At 50.4% G+C, this 22,610-nt stretch overlaps 1 protein-coding gene across 3 annotated transcripts in view; it reads right to left on the minus strand.

The window, feature by feature from the left end:
* Window positions 1-1,061: 1,061 nt before the first annotated feature.
* The window catches only part of zeb2b (zinc finger E-box binding homeobox 2b), a 60,100-nt gene continuing 38,551 nt past the window's right edge, over window positions 1,062-22,610 (minus strand). The window contains exons 2-9 of one of the 3 annotated variants that reach the window (XM_068309005.1): window positions 17,970-18,221; window positions 14,365-14,433; window positions 12,545-12,733; window positions 11,378-11,592; window positions 8,828-8,936; window positions 6,333-8,335; window positions 4,721-4,901; window positions 1,062-3,492 (exon numbers count right to left, since the gene is read on the minus strand). In XM_068309005.1, coding sequence (XP_068165106.1) covers window positions 2,921-3,492; window positions 4,721-4,901; window positions 6,333-8,335; window positions 8,828-8,936; window positions 11,378-11,592; window positions 12,545-12,733; window positions 14,365-14,433; window positions 17,970-18,221 — 3,590 coding nt within the window. In that variant the 3' untranslated portion in view covers window positions 1,062-2,920. The remainder of the gene's footprint in view (window positions 3,493-4,720; window positions 4,902-6,332; window positions 8,336-8,827; window positions 8,937-11,377; window positions 11,593-12,544; window positions 12,734-14,364; window positions 14,434-17,969; window positions 18,222-22,610) is intronic. The other 2 variants (XM_068309003.1, XM_068309004.1) reach the window with 2 other exon arrangements.

A 22,610-nucleotide genomic window follows, 5' to 3' on the forward strand; every position in this document is an offset into this window, starting at 1 on the left:
GCGACAAGTGGAATTCATTCAGGCAGGAAGCGGCGGACCACCTCTCCTCTGCGGGACATAATGAACCCCATTCCCTCTATGAACCCGCTGCTTGCAGGAACATTTCATCACATCACTCCTGACCTTTGACCTTCCTCTTAGCTGCTTGCGAAATCGGATTCAAGCTTTTATGAGAGTGCGAAAGATGCAAAATGTAAAAGCAGCGGTTGAAACCCTCCTGAGGATTCCCTCCTCTTGACGCGTTGGTTTTTTTAGTAACGGCGGCGGTTCACAGCACATTATCAAATTCATCAGCTAATCATTTAAGACCCCCTCTTTTATCTCCCAGATGGTCTGTGAATGATCCGCTGGTGCGCCGATCGATAGGAAAATCGGAATATGCAAAGCGCGTTCTGATGTTTGGCATCGCTCAACCTTTGGCGCTTTCATCTCGGCCTTTTGATGTTGCTTTTAATCTGCATTGCGCCGAGCGAGCGGCTAATAGAGGCGAGCGTCTCCTTCAGAGGCGGCGCGGCGTCCACCTGTCAGGAGGAAAGTTTCAACAGGAGGAGCAGAAAGAGGAAGAAATGTTGTCGACTGCAAGACGGATTAAAAGATTTCACTTCAGTTTGGTTAACTTCGTCAGAAAATAGGAAAAAAAAAAGGTTTATCCAGACGATGCGTTTAAAAACTTTGTTTTTGCTGCTTTCATTAATTTTTAAATTTTTTCTTAAATGGTTGTTAATGAATTTAAACGTAATTTTAGTTTTAAATTGTTTGATAAATGAATAAAAAATATTTCTATATAAAATCAAGGCTGAACTTCATCAACATTTACTCCTTTTTGTTTCTTTAATATTTAAAGATGAGGTTGATGCGTTTAATGTCATCGTTCAGCTTTGTGCAAAATATCACAAACACCGTAAAATAATTTTAGACGGGAATCCAGGATTTATATTCAGTTCTTTTCAATATCTGGCTTTAAAAAAAAAAAAGAGTTGACAAATTTTCATCATGTTTAATGGTAACAGTTAAGGTTTACAAAATAATATAAAAGTGTAGTGAATATAAATTTAAATTGCTCTTCTGTTTTTCTATTTTTTGTGAATAAATTAAATGATTCAAGAATACATTTAATTCCTGAACACTGGGATTGTGGGTTCTTTAGTTTTCTTAACAACACATTATCAAATTAACAAAATGGTTCCATGAGAACATCTTTAAATAAAGGAGGTGAGAAGATGAGGAGTGTTTGTTTTATTTATCCTAAATGGGTGGAAATGATCAGCCGGCCGGGGTCAGCTGACTCGGATCCGTTTGAGGAAGTGAACTGAAACTGAATGGAATTAACATAATAATGAGAAAAGACATTTTGCCTGAGCTGGATATGAGAAAGGAGGGTTTTTTTTCCCACTTTGGAGGGAATGTGAAGCGACTTGAGCCGGCGGCGCCTGAATAAACATGAAGCGCTGCAGGTTTGGTACTCTGTAATTTGGCTACTTTTATTCGAGCAGGGTCATTTTCAAGAGAAATTACAAATTAAGAATTCAATAATACTTTTACAAAGACATTTCAGGAAAGATTCTTCTTCAGTCATTATATCATACATAGTATTTAACAGTCCCTCTTCATTTTTTTTTAGCTTAAAAAAAGAAACAAAGATGAAGAAAGTGGAATTTTTTTTCAGTCGAAAATACAGTGTTTTCACAATTGTATAAAAGTTCCCAAATTTTGGATTTTTTTTTCCAGTAAATGGAAAATCAAGGAAATAAAATAAAATAAGATTAAACTTCGCATTTCACAATGTTTCAAAACACAATAAATGCTCTCTTTACGTAAAATTTGCCCCTATGATCGACACCATGTTCCTTTTTACTAAAATATATCTATATATTGAAGAACTATAGTACTGTACACAACAGTATGAAATAAATAAAATTAGGAAATATAAAATGGGCCACATAAATAAATGTTTTAAACTACAAATAAAATGAATTCAATTTGTTGTTTCCAAAAAACTGGTTTGGTGTAATACTGACAAACTGAGAAAACATTGCACAACATAATGTAAACTAAGGAACTGTTGCCTATAAGTCTTAATACTGACACGACGCTTCAGAGAACAACAGTGAACCATTTCGTAATACTGAAGCTGGTGAACTAAAGTAACCTTCCTTTTACACGATACGAGGGTGGCACTTGCAGAAAACACACAGGTTAAAAGGTTTGCATATAAGGCTTCTTTTTTCTTGTCCAAAAACACCTTCCAAAGGCTTCGTCCTTCGCGTTCGGACCCATCCCCCCACCCCCCCCAAGTCCAAACGCGCCCCTCAGACAGCCGCGTTTAGTTCGATTCGATCAGGCCTGAAACATGTTGGTGGCAGAACTCAAGACGTCAGCGTGGGTTTGTGTGTGTGTGTGTGTGTGTGGGGGGTGGTCGTAGTAGGGGGGGTGAAGGTAATACTGAAGGATTGTAGTGCACACACTACTGCTCTTTTTCCAACACTGTATAAATATATACATAGGCAATACTTTTTATTATTTTTGTTCGTGATTATAGAAGCGGAGTGCAATTTGTACAAGTCACTAGTTGTGCTATAAATACTATGGAACACAGGGTGTATCTGAGGAGGTTAGCACCACACGCATGTTTAGGCCTTAGTACTGTACATTTTTTGAAATGTATTCATTTATTCATTGTTCGGTTTGCATAATGCAGCTTATTTCACAAACCCATGCCTCCCTTCCCTCCACACCTCCTCCAGATTGATTTGGAGTCTGGTCCTCCTCCCCCCATCGAGGAGTCTGTGAAGGAAGCTTCCCGGAAGCTTCAGGCACGTGCACATCCGGCTTAAAACACGCAGTTTTAACCCGAGCATTTAAGAATACTGAACCCAAAAAGAGAGAAACGTAAAACTCTTTAACATGAGAAGCTTGTGGTTTACACGCCGTCCTCCATCGTGTCCTCGTGATCCGATTTGGTTTCCGTTTTGCCGTCCAGCGAGCTATCGTCCATCGAGTGCTCTCCGTTCTCCTCCTCGTCCCTCAACGTGTCCGGGTCCGTGTCCATGCTCTTACTCTCCTCCTCCTCCTCCTCAAACACGTCCCTCCGTCCCATCTTTGCATACGTTCCGTCCACTTCCTTCGGTCCCTCTCTGATCCCGCCGTTCACCGCCGCCTCGTGTCTCAGGATGGTCTCGCGCTCCGCCAGCTCCGGGTAACCCTGAGGAGTCATGCCCTGCAAGTACGCCCGGCTCATCAGCAGCTCCGTGGGCTCCAGGTGGCCCTTCTCTCGGGCCTCCCTCTCGGCCGCCTCCCGCTCCTCGGCCTCCCGCTTGCAGTAGGAGTAGCGGTGGTTCATGTGCTGCGAGTAGGAGCCCGAGTGGGAGAACCTCTTCCCACACTTGTCGCACTGGTAGGGTTTCTCCCCGGAGTGCAGTCTGGAGTGTTCGATGAGATGGTGTTTGTGTTTGAAGGCTTTCTTGCAGATCTGGCACTGATGCGGCCTCTTGCCTGCGGACACACAAAACACACACAAGGGGCGGACGTGAGTGTCCTGCAGCGCTCGAGTGGCGACAACAAATCAGACAACAAGTCAGAACAGGCAAGGAAAAAACGGCATGAATCCAATGGCATGGAGCAGAGATGACATCACGGTGCGTCGGATCAAACGACGAGGATAGGAGGCGTCCAGCGGCCCCGTGTTGCGGAAAAAATACGCCCATAAATGCCACGCCCGCGAACGACACGCCCACAAATGCCACAGCCACAAAGGCCACACCCACGATCGCCACGCGACGTTTACCAACAGATGGGGTGCGGCAAACGAGTTCGAGAAGGGGTGACGACTGACGAGGGGGGCGGGACCCAGATGCGTCATGTGGTCGACGCCCTGCTCTGGTTGGACGCTGCTAACATCTCGCTGTGGCTTTAACGCTGCTTACCATATGTGTGACCCCCCCTTCCACCCCCACCCCACCCCCCCCACCCCAGTTTCAAACGGCGTTTCTGTCCAACATGTGGCCCGTGCAGCCGCTCCTTATTGGACTTCTAAGACTCGTATTATTGCTAAAAACAAGGCGTAAGCGACGTGAACATGAAAGCGCGGCGTCCCGAGCGAGGCACAGGCGCAGCGGAGATAACACGCCCGTTTTTTTAAAAGAGTGCAGCGCCGTTCCGACGGCGCGCCCTCCTCCCTCCGCTTCATGTCCAGGCAGATAACATGAAGGCTGCGTAAAAGCGCTCGGCTACAGATAGCGGATAAAATAAAATGATGCAACAGAGTGAAAGAGGATCTCCGTATAATAACTAAAATAAAAGACTTATTATGGGCTGTGAAGCCGGCGAGCAGCTGATGTGATCTATCAGCAGTAACGCCGCTGATAACGACATTAGGGATCCGCTGCCTCCTCGTCTGGAGGTGAATCATATGTGTCTTTAAAGATAGCGGGACGGCGAACGCGGCACGACGCGATTGGCGGACGCCGGTCACGTGACGTCTCAGCTAGCTCTTCATATTCAAAAAGGACACACAAAAAGCAGTACACAGACGACACGTTTGTCGTTCGCTGGTTCACAAGCCTGTCGATGAAGAAGCAGGTTAGCTGTTAGCACTCAGGAGGGAGGAAGAGGAGAGAGGGGGAACATAAAATATATATATTCAACTGATAGAGCTGGGAAAAAGCAAACATTTGAACAGAAAAGCATGGGGTTGGAAATAAGGGTCTAGAACAGTATATACCTGTGTGTTCATATTTGTGTCTGAGAAGGGAACTGCTCTTCTGGAATGTTTTGTCGCACAAGTCACACGCGTACATACCACTTTCGGTCTTCTTAATCTTCTTCCGCGACAGACAGGAGTCGGGGTCTGTCATGTCGTCCAGCCCTGACATGTAATCTGGAGTACCGTCGAGCAGGTCCCCCTTCAAAATAAGGGCAACAGTGATCAGGAGAGGAAAGGCTTCGCTTCATCTGACAGGTGTGAGCAGGAGAGTGAGAGGCGATGAGGTCAGAGGTCAGGGGTGAGAGGGGAGACTGAGGGCTAACCAAACCAAAAAAATGTTCATGTCATGGATGTGGATTTTTAAATTTATTTTCTAATCGCACTTCTAAGAAATAAAAAGAAATGCCTTAAAATCCCAAAACGCCTGAATGCACCTCTGTAAAATAGGAGGATGTGTTCGTGAAGATTGTAACTGTGGAAACCTGGGCAAAACAACGTTAAAGGTTGTTAAACTGCAAGAAAAAAAGGTGTGAAGAAAGTTTTGTTTAGATAAAGTTTGACAACCGCCCCCCCCCCATCATCCCAGACAGCTACCAACGGCAGCGCCACGCTAACAACGCGTAACGCCATATACAAGAACACAACGTCATGTTTAATCACCCGCTTTGATTCCTTATCAGATCTGTAGCGTCTATACGTGACATCCTCCTTCATAATGGTGCATTCAAGGCCTAATTTAGCTCCCAGGGACTAATTCTGCCCGTAAAACCCACTGTTATGACGAAGATTAGTCTTAAAAATGAAGAATATTACTGCGAAGCGCCCTGAATGTAATGATTAAAATCAAAAGGTGCGCCTTAATGGACAATAGTGAGCTGCTTAATGAATATGTGTGATAATGTGAGGACGGCTGCCGTGTGTTTTAAGAAGGGACCACTATCACCCTGCAATCAATTGGAACTAAACGCCTGTAGCTGTATTTTTAAAATCTAATTTAATAACTTAGAATAGGAAACATTATTAATACTTTCTTTCATCAAAATGGTTCCGTCTATGTTAAACAGCCTTCAGCATTCACTGGTAATGAACATGGAGATTGTGCATTATTAATCCACATGTAGAAGAAGAAGCTCATTTTGGCTTCTCTTTAAAATGCAACCAAGTTGTGTTGGGGGGTGGTGGGTAGGGGTGGGGTGGGGAGTGTCTGAGCTCCGGGGTTCACCTCTGTCATTTTTACACAGGCTGTTCACCCATATTTAATAAGGCGGGATGTGAGCCGGGCCGGCCCGGAGAGAAGCTTTAATGGATTCCACCCACAGCAGAGGGAGCTGCAACAATAACAGCTTTACTGGGATCAGATTTTATCGCTACTGTTATTTATTTAAAGCTAATGCCGTTTGATATCTCTAATACCTCGACTGGACCTTCTGGAAGAGGAACTAACAGCCTGCACATTCTGGTTGGAGTGAACCCAGCTCCTAGAGCCTTGTTTTGGGTAATAGAGCTCCTCCTGAGGGGTTCTAGATTAAACCCAACCCCTACCGGGAACCGGCAGCCAGACCTCCGTCTCCTCCGTCGGCTCAGTCTACCTAAGCGAGTAGACTGAGCCTACCACAGGTAGACTATTTACCTGGAAACCGGGTTTCCGCTGGTACTTCCTCCTGTGCTGCATCTCGGCAAAAGTCGCCGCCCCTGCTGCGTAAGTGTAGGCCATGTGTGGTAGGAAGCCCATTTGATCCATGCCTGGATAGGGCCTGAGGCCGGGTATGCTGGCCTGCATGGGGGGCATGAAGGTGGCCGGAGGGAAGGCGCTCTGAGGCGGGAGCGAGGTGTACAGGGGTTTGGCAGCGAAGGGGTTGATGCCGAAGATTGGGCTGGTGCTCTTCTCAAGGCTGCCGTTGTTGGTGGAGCCTGAGAATTCCTTCTTGAGATAAGCCAGATTCAGAGGCTCCTCAAAGTGCTCTCGAGGGGAGGGGATGCTGCTGTGGTCGACGCTGATGCTGTTGACCTTGGGCCGGCTCTTGACGGTCAGTGCATGCTTGGGTTCCTTCATGAGTCTGGGCAGAGAGAGGTCCAGTGGCTCGGCCTGCAGGTCTTCAGAAGTCAAGCTGTTCGGAGTGTACGAGCTGCTGTGGGAGTTTTTGGAAGATGTGGACGACAGATTTAGCGGGGAAGGAGTGTTGCTGCGGGAGTGGTCCAACTTTTCACCCGTGGGTTTGGCGCTTCCGCCGTAGTGGTGGTTTTTCAAATGTCTGTCACAGTTGTTGATGTTGTTATGGAACTCGGCGATGGAGGGCGAGGTGATGCAGTCCGGTGGTTTGACCAGAGACACAGGGGACCTAGCTGCCATAGAGTCTTTTGTTGGAGTGTGGTGGTTGTTTGTCCCAAGGACCATGTCCATGCTGTTCCTGTGCTCCAGCGGGGGCGTCCTGGTGCTGCCGTATTGGTACATCTTCCGCTGCTCGAACCACTCCTTGACAAATTCCTGAGGAAGGCCGACCGCTATGGAAATCTTGAGCAGCTCCTCCGAGTTGGGCTCCATGTTCATGGCGAAATACGCCTTCAGCACAGACATGTGGTCCCTGTAAGGGTTGAGGGGTGCGTTGAGTCCCTTCTCGGACAACATGGAGGGGGGTAAGTGGGCGTTTTTCTCCATGAATATCCCCGGTTTGTTGGGCATCAGGTTCTCGCTGGGCTGCAGCACAGCCTTGATCTCCTCGTTCATTTTACACAGGTAGCGTTCGTGCTGATGCAGAGGTATCGGCCCGGGGAAGGTCTCTTTGCAGTATTGGCAAGCATAAGGTGTAAACATGTTATTTTCCTGCACCTTCTCCTCCACACCTCCTTCAAGCATGTGGTTGGGTTTCTCTCGTTTGATATTGCTAATCTGTCTCTTCGAGTCTGTGGTCAAGCTCTGGAGGCAGGCTTTGGCTTCGTTTACTTTTTCTAAGGTGTAGTCGATGATGCTTTTGGTGGCGCCGTTGTGATTGACCAGGGGAAGACCGATCTGAGGCCCGACTTGCGTCAGCATCTGCTTCTGCTCCTCCACCTGAGAGCCCAGCTCTTTCATGTATGCCTTGAGCTTGGAGAGCTCTTCCGGCTTGCAGTCCATTTTCTGCCTGCACACAGTGTTGTCCACGATCTGGAGGACCTTCTGGACCTCGCTCAGATTGTTCCCGATGGGGCCCGGGTAACACAGGAGCTGCGACTCCAGCCCGCTGATCCCAAGGTGCTGCAAGGGGCTCTGGGCCGTGGAGTTGTGGTGAACCCCCAGTGGGCTGTTCCCCCCCATGCCTCCGTTCATGAACGGCCCAGAAGCGCCAAATCCATGAGACGTCATCATGAGCTTGTAGTCGTTGAAGTCCAGCGGCTCGGCCTTGATGCTCAGGTGGTTGTTGTGTTCGGGGAGGCCCAGGGGCTTGCCGTTCTCCAGCTTCTGCCTCAGCTGGGTGATAGCGGTGTTGGTGGGCGAGGAGGAGGCGGAGGTTGGGGAGGAGCCTGTCTTCATGTTGCTGCGCATTCGGCCGTTGACGGCGATGAGGCCGATGCACTTTTTGCTACTGATGTGGGAGCTGTAGGATCCGGAGTGGGAGAAGCGCTTCTTGCAGTTGGGGCACTCGTATGGTTTTTCACCTGAAACACGAGACATAGAGCATTAGACAGGAAACGCAGGCTGATTAGCATTAGCATTAAGTGAGCATTGTTAGCTCCACCAAGGAGGTTATTTAGGTTTAACTGGCTGATTGGCTAAAAATAGTCTGAATCACTTTCTAAAATACAGCTGATAAAGATGAGGTAAAACATCATGAATTGTGTGTGTTGACTAAACGACAACAGAATGAGCTCTGAGTGGCTCCAGCACCTGACCACAAGGCACTGTGTGAAATATTTCCTGATGATTGACGGCCTTTGTTTGAAAATAATCCCATAAATCAAATTAAATTGCTGACATACTCCCAACACAGACACATTTTGGAGCAAATATTGCGTTTGGCGCGGTGGCCGAGTTTAAACACAGCGCAATTCGGCATCCATCAACACCGAGGAGGATCCAGGGCAAACAGGAAAAGAGTTTTTGCAGATCTGCCGCTCTTAAATCATGGCTATGAATATTCAGCCGCTCACCGCTGTGGATCCGGAGGTGCTCCTTCAGATGGTGCTTGTATTTGAAGGCCTTTCCACACTCGGTGCATTTGAACTTGCGATTGCCGGCCGCTTGGTTGAGCAGTTGGTGCTGCGAGAAGAGCAGAAAGAAAAGGAGGGTTTCAAAAAAAAAAAAGTCTAAACACTGCAAGGGTGAGAGTTCACTAAATAATCACTATTTGTCTGCATGACAACAAGCAGCTAGCCAAACGTTGCCGTCGCCAACGAAGCATCTTGGCTTTCTACTCCCACCTCCGCCCGACGACTACAGGCAGCGGCGGCGATAACAGAGAATCACATACCTTTTAATTTCCTGGCTCCTCCGCCAAAGGAGGCATGCCTTTAGAATTTGGCAGCGGAGAAAATAGAGTAAATGAAAAGGCTTTTTTAGAGCATTTCTCCTTCATTAAAACGGCCAATCTGATCTACTTTTCATTAATTTGGACCTAATCAGTCTGGAAGCCATTCACAACGGGCTGCGGGCGCTTTCATCCAGCGTACCTGTATGAATCACACTTTGTGTTTGTCAGAAGACTTTCACATGTCTGACAGTAATTGGGTCTTTCTTTAAAACCCCTCAACGGGTCTCTAATAATCTCAGGAAGGAGAACAGAGTGCCGGGCCCGGCCTTGATTCGCTGTTCAAACGTAAACATCAGTTACCATCCATCGAATTTGCAATTCAAACGCCCCCGCCGTCTGAAAAGAAAACAATCAAAATATAATAGCCACCAAAAAAAAAAAAAAAAAAGCTGGCTCCTCGCCGTAGCAACAATTAACTCCAAAACGGGCGCCGGAGACGCTAAACGTTGGGCGATGTAGAAGACGAAGCGTCTTTCGGCGTTCTGGCTGGGGTGTAGCCCTCCCTCCTCCCCGTTCAGCCTTGACAAATGCTGGGGTGTGTGCTGACTCTACCCACATTCCTGGGGAGACAGATGGCGGCGTGCAGGACACTGGGAGGACTGGGAGGAATTGTTCAAACAGCCCCAACCTTCAAAGATCAAGCAGGGAGAGTCGGGGGGCCCCCGCCAAAGCGCCCGAGAGGGACCCCACCGCTCGTATGTTGCTGAGTTGCATAAACAAACAGCAACAGCTGCTCGGCTGCCTCCGCCCCCCCATCCCTTTACTTCCCCCTTGAGGACCCCTGCCCGGTAAAGTCGAGTCCCGCCACCACTGCTAATCAGGCACCGTCGCTCCCTGCTCTTAATTGTGAATGGCACCAGCAAAACGCTCCGTCTCGCTCGGCGTGATGCGAATGCCGCCGCTGCTGATGGTGGGCGGGGACCGGGCGGCTGCGCTTGCATATGTATAACCTCTAATTAGTCATATTTTGGCTAATTGGTTAAGAGGAGGAGGAGTATTGGGCTTGTAAACATCCAGAGCATGTGTTCACCTATCAGGACATTATTCTTTATGTTAATACTGCTCCAATCGCAAACGGCGATGAACGGCGGCGGGGAGACCTGACTTCTCCTCCCGCCTCACACACACAAAAGACACCCCCCCCCCAAAAAAAAAAAACAACAACGAGTAAGACATCATCTCATCTGGAGGATTTAACACGTTTCAGCATTCAGCTCATTTACAAATCAAGATAACCGGCTTTGTGCGTGAATGGGAGCCCGTGGCCATTGACTCGGCTCCTGAGGGGAGTCACGGCAACGGCGGCATTGTAATATGAGGATTGGGACGGCGGCTCGCTCGGGCCGGCCCATCTGTTCGCGTTTAGGCCCAGCTGGTGCATCAGGTGAAAGCGCAGGGCTGCTGACATGTGATCAAATCACCGGCGACCCGGGCAGCGGTACGACGGCGGTACGTGGACAAGACGCCGCTCTCTCTTGCTTGGAAGGAGAAACAGACTCCGCCTACTTTTGAATTTACTGCTCCGATTTTTAGTTCGCTGAGGAGTTATAATTATCCCCCCAATGAGCGAACGCTGGGATGTTTTTTTTTCGCCGCGATCTATCTCGCCCCACATCTCCGACTCGGAGCTGACAAGCGGCTTAAACACCCGTGACTGCTGGATGTGTTTTCACCTCACAGGACTTTAAGGTGATTCATGCTAACTGCCAGCAGATTCACATTATATTTCAGACGTATTGCATATAAATCGCTGGAGAAAATTCAAGTATACACAGATGTTTATGCAGTGCATGAAATTAGAAGCAGGGGGGGGAGGGTTTGATGGAGTGCCCCCGACGGCGGGTTGCACCAGAACAGCATTAAAAAGGGCCCGGACTGGAGCGAAGTTAAGGAGCTGATAAAAATTTCCAAATTGGAAATTCACACAATCATTCGATCGTGAACACGAGACTGGAAAATCATATCAGGGAGGGCCATCAAAAAACCATTTAGGGCCTCAATTAACGTTATTACCATTAAAGGATCTGCATCTTCAAAATGCCATGAAAAATTAATAATGATTGCCAATCAGAATAAATGATCGCTCTTCTCTGAGGGATCGGAGCGCATTAGGAAATGAGATGGAGGACAGAAAAGGAGGAGGAGAAGGAGGAGGAGGAAGGCCTCTAACCTGATCCCTGGCGGGCTTGTGTGTGGCCATATGCCTCTCCAGCTGAGTGCGGTAGGCAAACGTGTAGTTGCACAGGGGGCAGGAGAAGTTCTCCTCGTTCTTCTCATGGCGGTACTTGATGTGTTCCTTCAGCGACGTCAGACGCTTGTAGCCCCGGTCGCAGTAGGGGCAGGTCAACAGTTGGGCGAAGGCATCTGGCGTTCCAGGTGGCAGGTCTGCATAGGAGACAGCGGGAGGAAAGGGGGGAGGGAAAGGGGTAGGGGAAGGGGAAGGGGAAGGCAAAGCGGGCCAAAAGGTCAGCAAATCAATGGCAGCTAACGGGCAGGCTGCCCAGGAGAGGTATGGGAGTTATCTGTGCAATCTGCTCTGCATGACAGGCGGTGTCAGGCTGGCATCATCTGCACTACGACCTCCTCCTCACACACACACACACACACACACACACACACACACACACACACACACACACACACACACACACACACACACACACACACACACGGGTACTGTATGCACACAAATGCATATGCACCGTTGTAATTTGACAAACTCCCTGGCACGCACATAATTCCCCATACCTTCCTAATTGCTTTAAACGGCCCTGGACGGTAACGCGGCGGCGGCGGCGGCGGCGGCGGCGAGGGCCCTGCTCGCGTCTGCACCGTGACTCATCGGCCCTCCTGGCTCTGCTTCCTCCTGGGAGCGGCGGAGGTGCGCGATCTAATTTCAAGCCCCTGCCCAGCTGTTGCTTAAGACCGTAGGTAAACACCGAGGCATCCGGTGAATCTGTGAGACCAACAGCTGCCCGGTCCCGTCAGAGGCGGGGTGGTGGGTGGGGAGAGTGGCAGCCATCTTTTTTAAAATATCTCAGTTACAAGAGGGCGAGCTCGTCCCGCGCTGGAGCGCCATGTTTATTTTAAACGTTTCTTTATTTGTTTAATGATGAATCTGATGAACTACAGTATTTTCTACACTATAAGGCGCACTGGACTATAAGGCGCACCTTCAATGAATAACCTTGAATGATTTGACTTATAAGGCGCACTGGATTATAAGGTTTTTGAGAAAATTAAAGGCATTTATAGCGGAAAATACTGAAAACGTGACCCCTCTCATGTTCTAGCGCGGACACCCTAACATAACAGACACCCCCCCCTCGTTTCGTACCGTTCTCCTCGGGACAGGTGGCCTCCGGCGTCCCCAGGCGGGACAGCTCCTCCGGCGCCTCCGGGTAGATGATGGCGGTGTCGCCGCGCTGCAGGTACTCGGCGATGCTCACCACGTGACTGTCGCCGTCGTCCAGCTTCCGCTTAGCGAAGAAGTCCTCGAACTCTGAAGTGCAATCGATGCTCTTGACTGAATGGAGGTGGGGAGGGGGCAGTAGAGAGAGAGGATAGGAATAAATTGGATTCATTTTTTCCCCCTGAGAAATGTCTTACAGGAGGATATTGGGAACATGTTGGTGGAAATGCGACGCCTAAAACATTACAGCGGCGCTTTGAGGAGAATACGTCTAAATTACGGGTCAGCTTGTCATGCCACGGCGGCTAAAATAAGAAACGTAACTTAATCTGGTGAAAAGTCGGAGATAAACACGCTACCACGAGCTGCGACGCGCGCAGGAAAGACTCCACCGGCTGAATTTACTCACGACACAAAATCAGATTTGGAGTTCGGGACTGTGAAATAAAAAAGGAAAACACACTCACTCACTCACACACACACACACACACACACACACACACACACACACACACACACACACACAAGCTGGGCTTAATCAGCAACAGAGCCACGTCCCTTTGTATCGGCTTTCACATATAAGGTCAATCAAGAGACTGTGGCTTTTTGTTGATTCTGTGTTGAACAGATTACCGGGGCCAAACCACAAACCGGCACAAAAAAAGAGACAAAAACGCTCCGCCGTCGCTGAGCAGAATGCATCTTAAGCCAGCCAAAGTGCTGAGGCCACACAATGCGTTTTCTCAAATTATTTCCCAGTCGCTTCTCTTCAGGGAAACTCTTAAGCTGCAGCGAGGAGATAGCTGCCTCCAAAAACAAACTGCAGCTAAAGGAAATCAGCCTTCATTAGTCGGAGGCTGTCGGGGGTGGGTGGGTGGGGGGCTTCCAGCGCTGTTTACAACCTGAGGAAATTCTGGAGGCTGTTTGTCCGAGCGGGAACGGAGCGCCGTCTCATCCCTTGTTAATTAAGCGTTCAGACCGGGAGCCAAGGTGAGCTTTAAAGAGCCATTTGTTCTGCTGTGATGACTTTGCGGTCCAATTTGCAAAAGGTCAAGGTGGTAGATATTTACTGTCAAAAATGGCAGCGAAAGGTCACCGGTGTCAGCGGATCACTTTTGATACCCGTGATAGCATAATATACAGAATGCTCATTAGAGGGGGAGGATGCTAAGCTAATTGTCAGGTTGTTTGTTTATTTTAGCGTACTTTTAGGAAGCATCGTGGAGGAAGAGGAAGAGGAAGAGGAGGAGGAATCACCTGGATCAAACGCCGCCTCTAACTGGAATCACATGTGATCATGTGACATGATCCGAGCGCTCGGGGATGGAAAACATTTGCAGAGACGGGAACGCGACGACAAGCGGAGGGCTGATTAAAGCTGAACGCAGGCGTTTGAGGCTACGCCGAGCGGCGTTCGTTGGGGCCCCGGCGTGGCCAGGATGACATCATGGAGGTGGGGGGTGGGGGTGGGGGTTGTAAATCAGCTCTGGCGGCTTAATGAAAAATGGCAGGTAGGCTTCAGTTCGCCCAAACACAGGGAGCAGCCAGCGTCCAATCAGAGGCTTCAGATTTACACTCAATTTATCCGCATGTAAACACCAAGATTTACGCTGGCGACTGCTGAGTCAGCAGGACACGCCTCCTCCTTCGTTATGACAGGAAGTGGACGACGCACAAAACCAAACCCAATCACGGGAAGCTCTGACGGGAACTCGCCGACAGTATCAAGGCGACATCAGACTCACCTGTACCGTTTCCAACCGCCTGCAGCGTGGCGTCGCTCCCCAAGGCGTCGAAGTCATCTTTTATTTCATCTGCATAGAAACAGAGGAGGACAAAGAGAGAGTGAGGGGGGGGTGATTACCTCCAAACCAACAAACCAACAATGAGGCCTTTAAGCAGAAGGTATGGAGAAAGCAATAAAGGCGGCGCTGAGCATCACAGCGTGCCGCGGCTTTTGTTCGCCATGCTTAATGAATGCTATCATCCCGGCCAGACAGTGACTTATTTACCTTTAACATGACAACAAGCGGCTGGGGGGAGGCGAAGAAAGCTTCAATCGCCAAACAGAGCGATTAAATAGAACACGGAGCGCGTCCACCTGAGCAATCACAGCGCTTCCAGCCGATCCGGGGCTGAGCTTATTACTCCCTGGCTGTGACGCCGCCGCAATCCTCCGCATGCAGGATCACGCCTGTTTCATCACGCGTCACTCCACGGGTGCTTTTATCCGCAGCCGCAGAGCACAAAGGCGTTCAGTGGCGGCGCCGTCTCATTGGCCGGGGTGAAACTCGAATGGGCGGAGACGCATTTTTAAGGGTGTTAGGAGCCTCGACTCCAGGTGGACAATCCAGACACCTTGATGTGTTCTTGGCTCCGCCGGCAGAGCTGCTCATCAGGATAATGGCGCCCCGCCTGGGCTTATATTACCCTGGCACAGGTGAGGCGGCTGTAAATAAGCCTCGTAAACAAACGCGCCCCCCGACAGCCGACGGGGACGGGACTGGACAATCAGCTTAAGGAGTGCCTCCATTCCCGCCTTGGCACTAAAAATTAAATCAAGGTGCTTCCGAGAATATGGGGAAGTCGTCTTTAACGGGACGGACTGAGTACATCTGCTCCTGCTCGACTAATCCTGTCTGCTGTTCCTGCTCTACTGCTCCTGTCTGGTGCTCCGCTCTATTACTCCTGTCTGCTGCTCCTGCTCTGCTGCTCCTGTCTGCTGCTCCTGCTCTACTGCTCCTGTCTGCTGCTCCTGCTCTGCTGCTCCTGTCTGCTGCTCCTTCTCTACTGCTTCTGTCTGCTGCTCCTGTCTGCTGCTGCTCTCCTGCTGCTCCTGCTCCACTGCTCCTGTCTGCTGCTCCTACAATCATAGTTATGTGTTTTTCCTCCTGAATCGACCTTCCGGCGGATATTAAAGCCGGATTCCGGGAGGCCACTGGAGCGATGGAGTACCGAGGGAGGGGGTCGTCAGTGACGACGTCCTCCGGTCTTTTCTGGGATGGTCCTCCGGATGAAACAAAGGCTCTAATAGTTGTGAAACGCTTCACAATCTGGCTTTGGCCTGAGCTGCTGCGGTGAAATGATGAGTGGCTCCGTGACAGACTCTTCTGGAAGGGAACGTCTGACTTTAACTTTTCCCTTGATGGGAACGCCCCCCCCCCCCCAACATCCCCATCCTCATCGGTTTGAGCGTCTGCCAGGAAGCGTCAAAGCCACAGTTACAGTTTCAGACAAAAATGAGCTTTTATGACATGAATTAGAGTATGACAAAACAACCAGATAACCCCACCCCCCCCTTACCAGATTAGCCCCCCCCCACCAGTACCAGATACCGGCGGGTGAAAACCTCCCTGGCGCTCCGGGTCCTGGTGGGCATCTTGTTTGCTTTGGTAATCGCTTCATGCTTCTGGTCTGACGTAAAGGGGGTGACCGGTGGGAGCGCCACGCCCTCTGACCCCCCCTCCGCCCCCCCCCCACTTTACCCTGGACCACTTCTGTTATCTGCATTGTGAAGGGAGGGACATCTGCTTCCAGCAGGAGGTGGACTAACACCACCAATGCCTCGCCGTCGGCTGCGGACCGACCGACTGGCCGCCGTCCTGCTCGCCGGGCCCCCACCCGTCTGGGCTGGGGGCCCGGTCGGTTTAGCCGGTGAATCCGACAACCTACCGTCGGATTCCTTTCCCAGCACGGTCTGAAAACATTCCTGCTTTTAATGGCGTGTAAAGTCGTGCATGGCGATGGAGGCGTCCACCTCTTGAGGGGAACGCGGCCAGGGCGGTTAGGGGGTGGTGGTGGTGTTGGGTGGGTGGGGGGTGGGGGCGGCGCAGGTGATTTATTTGAAAGCGTCTGTCAGTGATAATGATGTCATGCTTCCTTCGCAGCACATGGCGTCCAGCCTCGCCGTTGGGATGAAGGAATGTCAAGGACAAAAAAGCCAAGACACCAGACTCCGACGGGGCGATCGGCGGCGCTCCGGATCCCCAACTCCCAACGCCTGCGGGACGGCGCTAGCGCGGCGATATGGGAGTAGGGAGGAGAGAGCGAGCAGAGGGGGGGGGTGTGAACTTATCTCAGGCCTAAGTTATGTGCTGAGGTATCACTGCAGACACTTCGGCACCGGGAGGAAAAAAAAAAAAAAAAAACAGCGGCTGGGAAACACAGCGCCCGCAAGATTAGGAAAGAGCCTCCCAAACGCTTTAATGAAGTCGACGCGCTCGCCCAAATATGTCAGACGCTTTATCACACGAGAAGCACATTATCTGGGAATTGCAACATAGTTGAATTACAGACATTACGGCACCGCAGGTCTTTATCAAATAAACAATTACCGTATGCAACGACAGCTTGTTTATCCTTTATTTTGATTTATTTACCGCGCCGCCTCCGCCCTCCCCCTTAAGCAGCCCATATGAACGGTTATTTAGGAGGTCGATGTTGGTGCCCGCTAAGTTTTTCATCCCTAATAAATGTGCAATTTTCACCCCCCCCCTCCCCCAATATTAAAATTTAAGAGCGCTGAATGTTCCTCAGTTTTTTTCGGCAGGCGCGCGCAGCTAGTTCATTAGCAGAAATGAATAGCGCCGCCCCAGCTCATTTAAATCGGCTGTCTTACATGACTTCTCGCCGTACTCTGTTCCTGTCACATGCTTCCAAGAATCATTGACTCTTATTATACATGTAAATGGCTATCATAAAAATAAAAATTTCATTTAAGATTGTTAATGACTTTTTGCAGCAGTCTGGCTTCCTTTAATGATTATACCCTGCCCCCTAATTAAAAGTATTTATCTTTCAAGCATCCGTGACCGGGGCCCCCGTTGCCGCCGCCGCCGCCGCCGCCGCCGCTCCCGTAGATGTCGGTGAGTCGCCGGTAATTTTTTGGGAAGCATCAACTTCCTGGGATTAAACGTGTTGCTGGGAGAAGCCTGACATCACTGCTGGAGGTTGTTGAGACATTTCCCAACATGGGTTCAAGAAACAGGAAGCTCCCGCAGAACGCGGCATCAGCTCGCCTGCCCGCCCCCGCAGCTCGCCGGCTTTTTTTTGGGGGGTGGGAGGGAGGTTTCAACATTACTGTAAATATTTCTGGTTGTTTGGCTCAGACTGGGACTTTTCTGTAAGCGTGACCAAATGGTGTCTTACCACGCGTGTCTGCTGACGGAGCGCCACCGTCGCCGCCCGTGTTTGCGCGGCGCTTTGCGGGGTTTGTTCAAGCCGACTCGGGCACCAGATGGGAGGGACTTACGGCGTAAGACGATAACACGAGTGGCAGGATGCGCACACATTCGCTCTGATTGATTGACAGCTCACTTGACCTCTTAACCCAGAGGTGGGCGTGGCTCACCTGTACCGTCCACCGAGGCGCTCAGCATGTCGTTGTCGGGCCAGATGTGCTCCACGCCGCTATCCCGCATCTCGTCGTCCTCCTCCTCCTTGGTGAGCAGGCCGTGGCTCTCGGCGTGCGGCGACGCCTCGGGGTTGGTGAGGCTGGCGGGGCTTCCCACGCCGTTCATCAGGGGGTCTTCCTCCGACACCGGCAGCTTGTCGTCCTCCTCCGTCTCCGAGCCCGTCTCCACCACGTTCTCGTAGTTCAGAGCTGTGACGGAACAAAGAGGCGGCCGGTCAGAAAGATTCGGGGGAGTGGGGAGAGGGGTAAAGACTCAGAGGTCACAGCCGGGTCAGGGGCGGACTCGCCCGTTGTCGCGGGTTACGCCCCGATCACAGCATCCAGCCCGGAGCTGCAGCGGCGGGCCGGGAGCTGTCCGCCAGACGCAAACCAAAATAGCCTATAATTTTCGGTGGGATGCCCGACATGCCGACGAGCTGCACCTATCCGCTCCGGAGCATACCCAACACGTCTGGGATGCCCCACATAACACACACACACACACACACACACACACACACGCACAAACGGATTAACCAATAGTCAATCAGATTATTCATCAGACGTCTGCAGGTTTTTAAAGATATAGAAACGGTTTTTAAAGAGATAAAAAGACACTACATGCATACCACATTCATACACACACACACACACACACACACACACACACACACACACACACACACACACACAACTCCAGGGCCCGCCCAGCTCCACAACACTCAACTCCCAGACATATGCCTGCCCGTCTTAAAATAGACGGCTGTAAATAAGGGCTGTGAACTCAATCAAAGGTGGCTCACGTGCAAATTAGTCACCGCCACCGGCAGGAGTTTCAGAAAACCGTCGCACATCAGGAGATTTACTGAAGACGTGCAGACGGAGGCGACGCAGAGAAGGGGGGACACACCTCATTGGCCCACCCCCTCCCTTGCAGGAATGTTCCTGCGGTGGGAGCCGATGATGGGAGCGCCCCGAGTTTCAGCGGCCGCGGCCAAGAGGTGGAGCGAGCTGCCGGAGTTGGGTTTGTGAGGAACACAAGGGGCGGCAGGAAACATGTGGGGCAGAACTTTCCACCAACCAGGCGGCGTTTTTTGCCCCATCCAAACATCCTACAGGAGGAGATAAGCCCCTCCACCGCCCCTCCTGACACGTACCACTGGCTGGTCTGCACTTGCCTCCAGCGAACAACTGCACAACAGGTGCAAATTAAAATGAAAACAGGGCTTTCAAACGTGGGGAGGGTGGGAGAGAGAGGGGTGACAGGCAGGCAAGGCACAAGGGGGGCAGGGGAAGGAGGAGGAGGAGGGTGAGCGCTGACCTGCCTCGAATACCAATCGTCGAAAGAAATAAAACCTTTTGAGGAGGTGTGATCACAAGGATTTAGGCAAGTTCAGGCCCAGTAACGCTCCTCTGGGAGCACACAAAAAAAAAGGCAAGTCCTGGGTGGTCCAGGCTTTTATTTTGAAAGGGAAAGCCTGCTTCCTGTCTTAAAGTAAGTTTACCAAACTGATCTAGAAACATCATTTCAGACGCACCTTTGTGCTCCGGAGGTTTTGGAGTTTTCCTCCACTGTCCCGTCAATTCGTGAGGGGAGTTGTGGGCAGGAGGGGGGTGTAGAACAAAAGCCCCAGAGGCTTGGGAAGCGACCAACCCGTCGCTGTGAACCTGATCTCTGGATGCAAGAGGGGAAGGGGCCGTCTGAATGAAATTATCTCAGGCTGGACAGGTTTTAAAGGATCTATTCTTCCCCAGGAAAAATGGCGAGGGAGCTTCCTTTTTGTTTCGCGACGCCGCGGCAACGCGCACCGTTTGTGACTTCAACACCCCCACAAAAAGCGCAGAGGCATTGTGGACAAACTTTTTCCAGGGGTATGACAGAGAATTCAAAAAAAAAAAATTAAATTAAAAAAAATCCCAGCAGAACAAAGTGAGCCTTTTCATTTTTATTTTTGTCACCTAGTTTTTGTGTCTGGTGTTGTCTTCCTCTGGAACAAAGCGACGGGGGGGCGTTGAACTGTCTGAACGCTACAGTAGACGTAATCGTCAGCTGTCGCCTCCGCATTCAATATATACCTCCAAGAAGGCGAAATGACAGTGGGGGACGCTCGTCAAGTCAAACGCGTGGTTTTAACGTGGAGAAAGCCGCCATTGTCTGGGTGCCACCGCTGACAAGAGCCGAGCATGAAGCATCGATTGGTATTGTGTCACCCAACAAAGTAATTCTAACCTACTAATATTTCTCAAGGCGGGTTTTTGTGCCCCAATTGAACCTCTGAGCAGCGAATAAAGACGGCGTCGAGTTGCGCTCATTCAAAGTTTTACTACCTGTTTGCCTCCTGAACACCCAAAAGTCAAACAGACGTCTTTAGCGTCGGATAATTAAAATGACAAATGGAACGGCCGCAATTTCTGCTTAATGTGTGGTTTTAAAGCGACGTAACCCTTTGACAGGCCTGGCATTATTCTGTCACTCATCGACAAGAACAGACGAGACGAGTTTTGTTTTTAGGAAAGCGTCAGCGGCCGACAGAGAGAACCAAGAAGGTCTTATTAAAATCTCATCATTTATTTGATGAAGATAAAATAAAAACGTGTAAAAAAATAAAATAAAAAAATAATAGAAACGACGGCGGCGCGGGCCATACTTCCAACGGTGACAGTCGTATTCTGCAGATACCGAGAAGCCGGTGGAATTAATTTAGCTCCGGGAAACAAACTCGAAATCTAAAATGATTCTATTTAAAAAGCGTCAGGTTTGACAGCGAACAAATGAGTCCAGTGATCAAAAACGCTTTTAACGCTGGAATCACAATCGACTGCTGCGGAAAAAGCAGACATAACTCACGGCGTGACAACAGCTGTCTGACCACATGCTGCATTCAAAGACACGCCAACACCGGGGGTGGGGTGGATGGGGGTGTGTGTGTGTGTGTGTGGGGGGGGGGGCACGCTGCCTCCACCTTTGATGCCGACCCGTGTGTTTGCACGTGGACACGAGAGACGAGCTAGAGATCAGACGTCGATGGTTGGGAGGGGAGATGGTGAGGATATCGGTGAACGGCGATGAGAACGGAGCTAACAGGTGAGAGGAGGATGGCTGGATGACCCCTAACGGGACACGCCCACACAGGAAGAGGAAGTGGATGCGAGAGGCATGACTCACGAACGACTGACAGTTGAAAATGGGAGCTGGAGGGATGAGTCACGAAATTAACGAGAAACTTTCTTTGGTTTGATCCGGGTTCAGAGCGGCTACACCTGCACTCTGCCAAGCGGCGCCGCTTCGCTACGCTAACAAGCATCATCAGGTTTATTTAACCGTCCTGAAGCGGCGGCGGCGGCGCCCGGAGGAAGCATCAGCAGAAGACCTTCCTGCTTCAGCCGCGGCGCCGCGGAGAAGGAGCGCTCCTTGCGTTCGCCGGCCAGCGGTGGAGGTGATGGCTGCGGGGTGGAGTGACTCACACCCACATTGGCGCTCTCACGCTAACCCCGGCTGACTCTCTGGTGGAGATTCAAGGCTTCGCTCCAGGTGACACGCTCGGCCTCCTACGCTGATAATGAGCCGGGACATTCTCCCTATTGGACGATAACTGCTCGCGCTCGCTTCCTGTCTCATGAATGCGAGCCAAGCGGATCACCTGGATGGCCGCGAGGGAGACGGGGTAGTCAGTGTGTGTGTGTGTGTGTGTGTGTGTGTGTGTGTGTGTGTGTGTGTGAGAGTGGGAGAGCATTAAGGTGGAAGCGAGGTCGCTGCCTCGTGGCTACGGCCAGCGGTTGCGGATTCTCGCTGTGACCTTTTGTCTGCCCCCGTTCTTGTCTGCCAGAGCTGAACTCTCCTCGTCTACCTCGCTGCAGCGAAAAGAATTATTCCTTTAAACCTTCTGAAGGAGTTTTGTCCGTTTATTTGTTTATTTGTTTATTTATTTAAACTTCGTTGTTTTTTTTTGTTGTTGTTTTTTTTGCAGCCATGTTTTAGGTGCTAAAAACGCTAAAAAAAACGCTAGTCTTCCCCAGGTTCTTCCTTCCCGTTCGGGACTGAACTCCAACCGGAGCGGACAAAAGAGGAGCAGCCATGTTTGGGTATTTTGTGCTATCTTCTCCGGTATAATAGTGCGACCGAGCACGAGGGGCAAATCAGGGCCAAGTCGGTGAAAGGACGGAGCAGAGGGCGAACAAAAGCCCTGAAAAGAGAGAGAGAGTGTGGTGGTGGTGGTGGTGGTGGGGGGGGGTGAGGGGCAAGAGGGGGTGGGCGATGAATGGTGAAAACTCACTGGAGTGTAAACGCAACCTGGGAGTGTGTGTGTGTGTGTGTGTGTGTGTGTGTAGGGGGGGGAGGGGCGTCCCTGACAGGAGGAGAGAGTGTTTGACTGATTAGAGGCGTCGCACAAATCAGGTGTTAAAGAGGAAAACTTCTCCTTCGGATGAAAGGCAGCAAACGACAGGAAAACAAGTGATTACTGTCAATAACAGGCGTGTTTACTGAACGCAACTGTTTACAAACACAACAGGGTACACAAGCAAACAAAACCGGCAAACTATAAAGACACATTGAGGGTATATTCAAACACATCAAACAGAAAGTTTGTTATTGGTGTG

This window comes from Antennarius striatus, chromosome 24, assembly GCF_040054535.1.
Source record: "Antennarius striatus isolate MH-2024 chromosome 24, ASM4005453v1, whole genome shotgun sequence".
Classification (NCBI taxonomy): Eukaryota; Metazoa; Chordata; class Actinopteri; order Lophiiformes; family Antennariidae; genus Antennarius; species Antennarius striatus.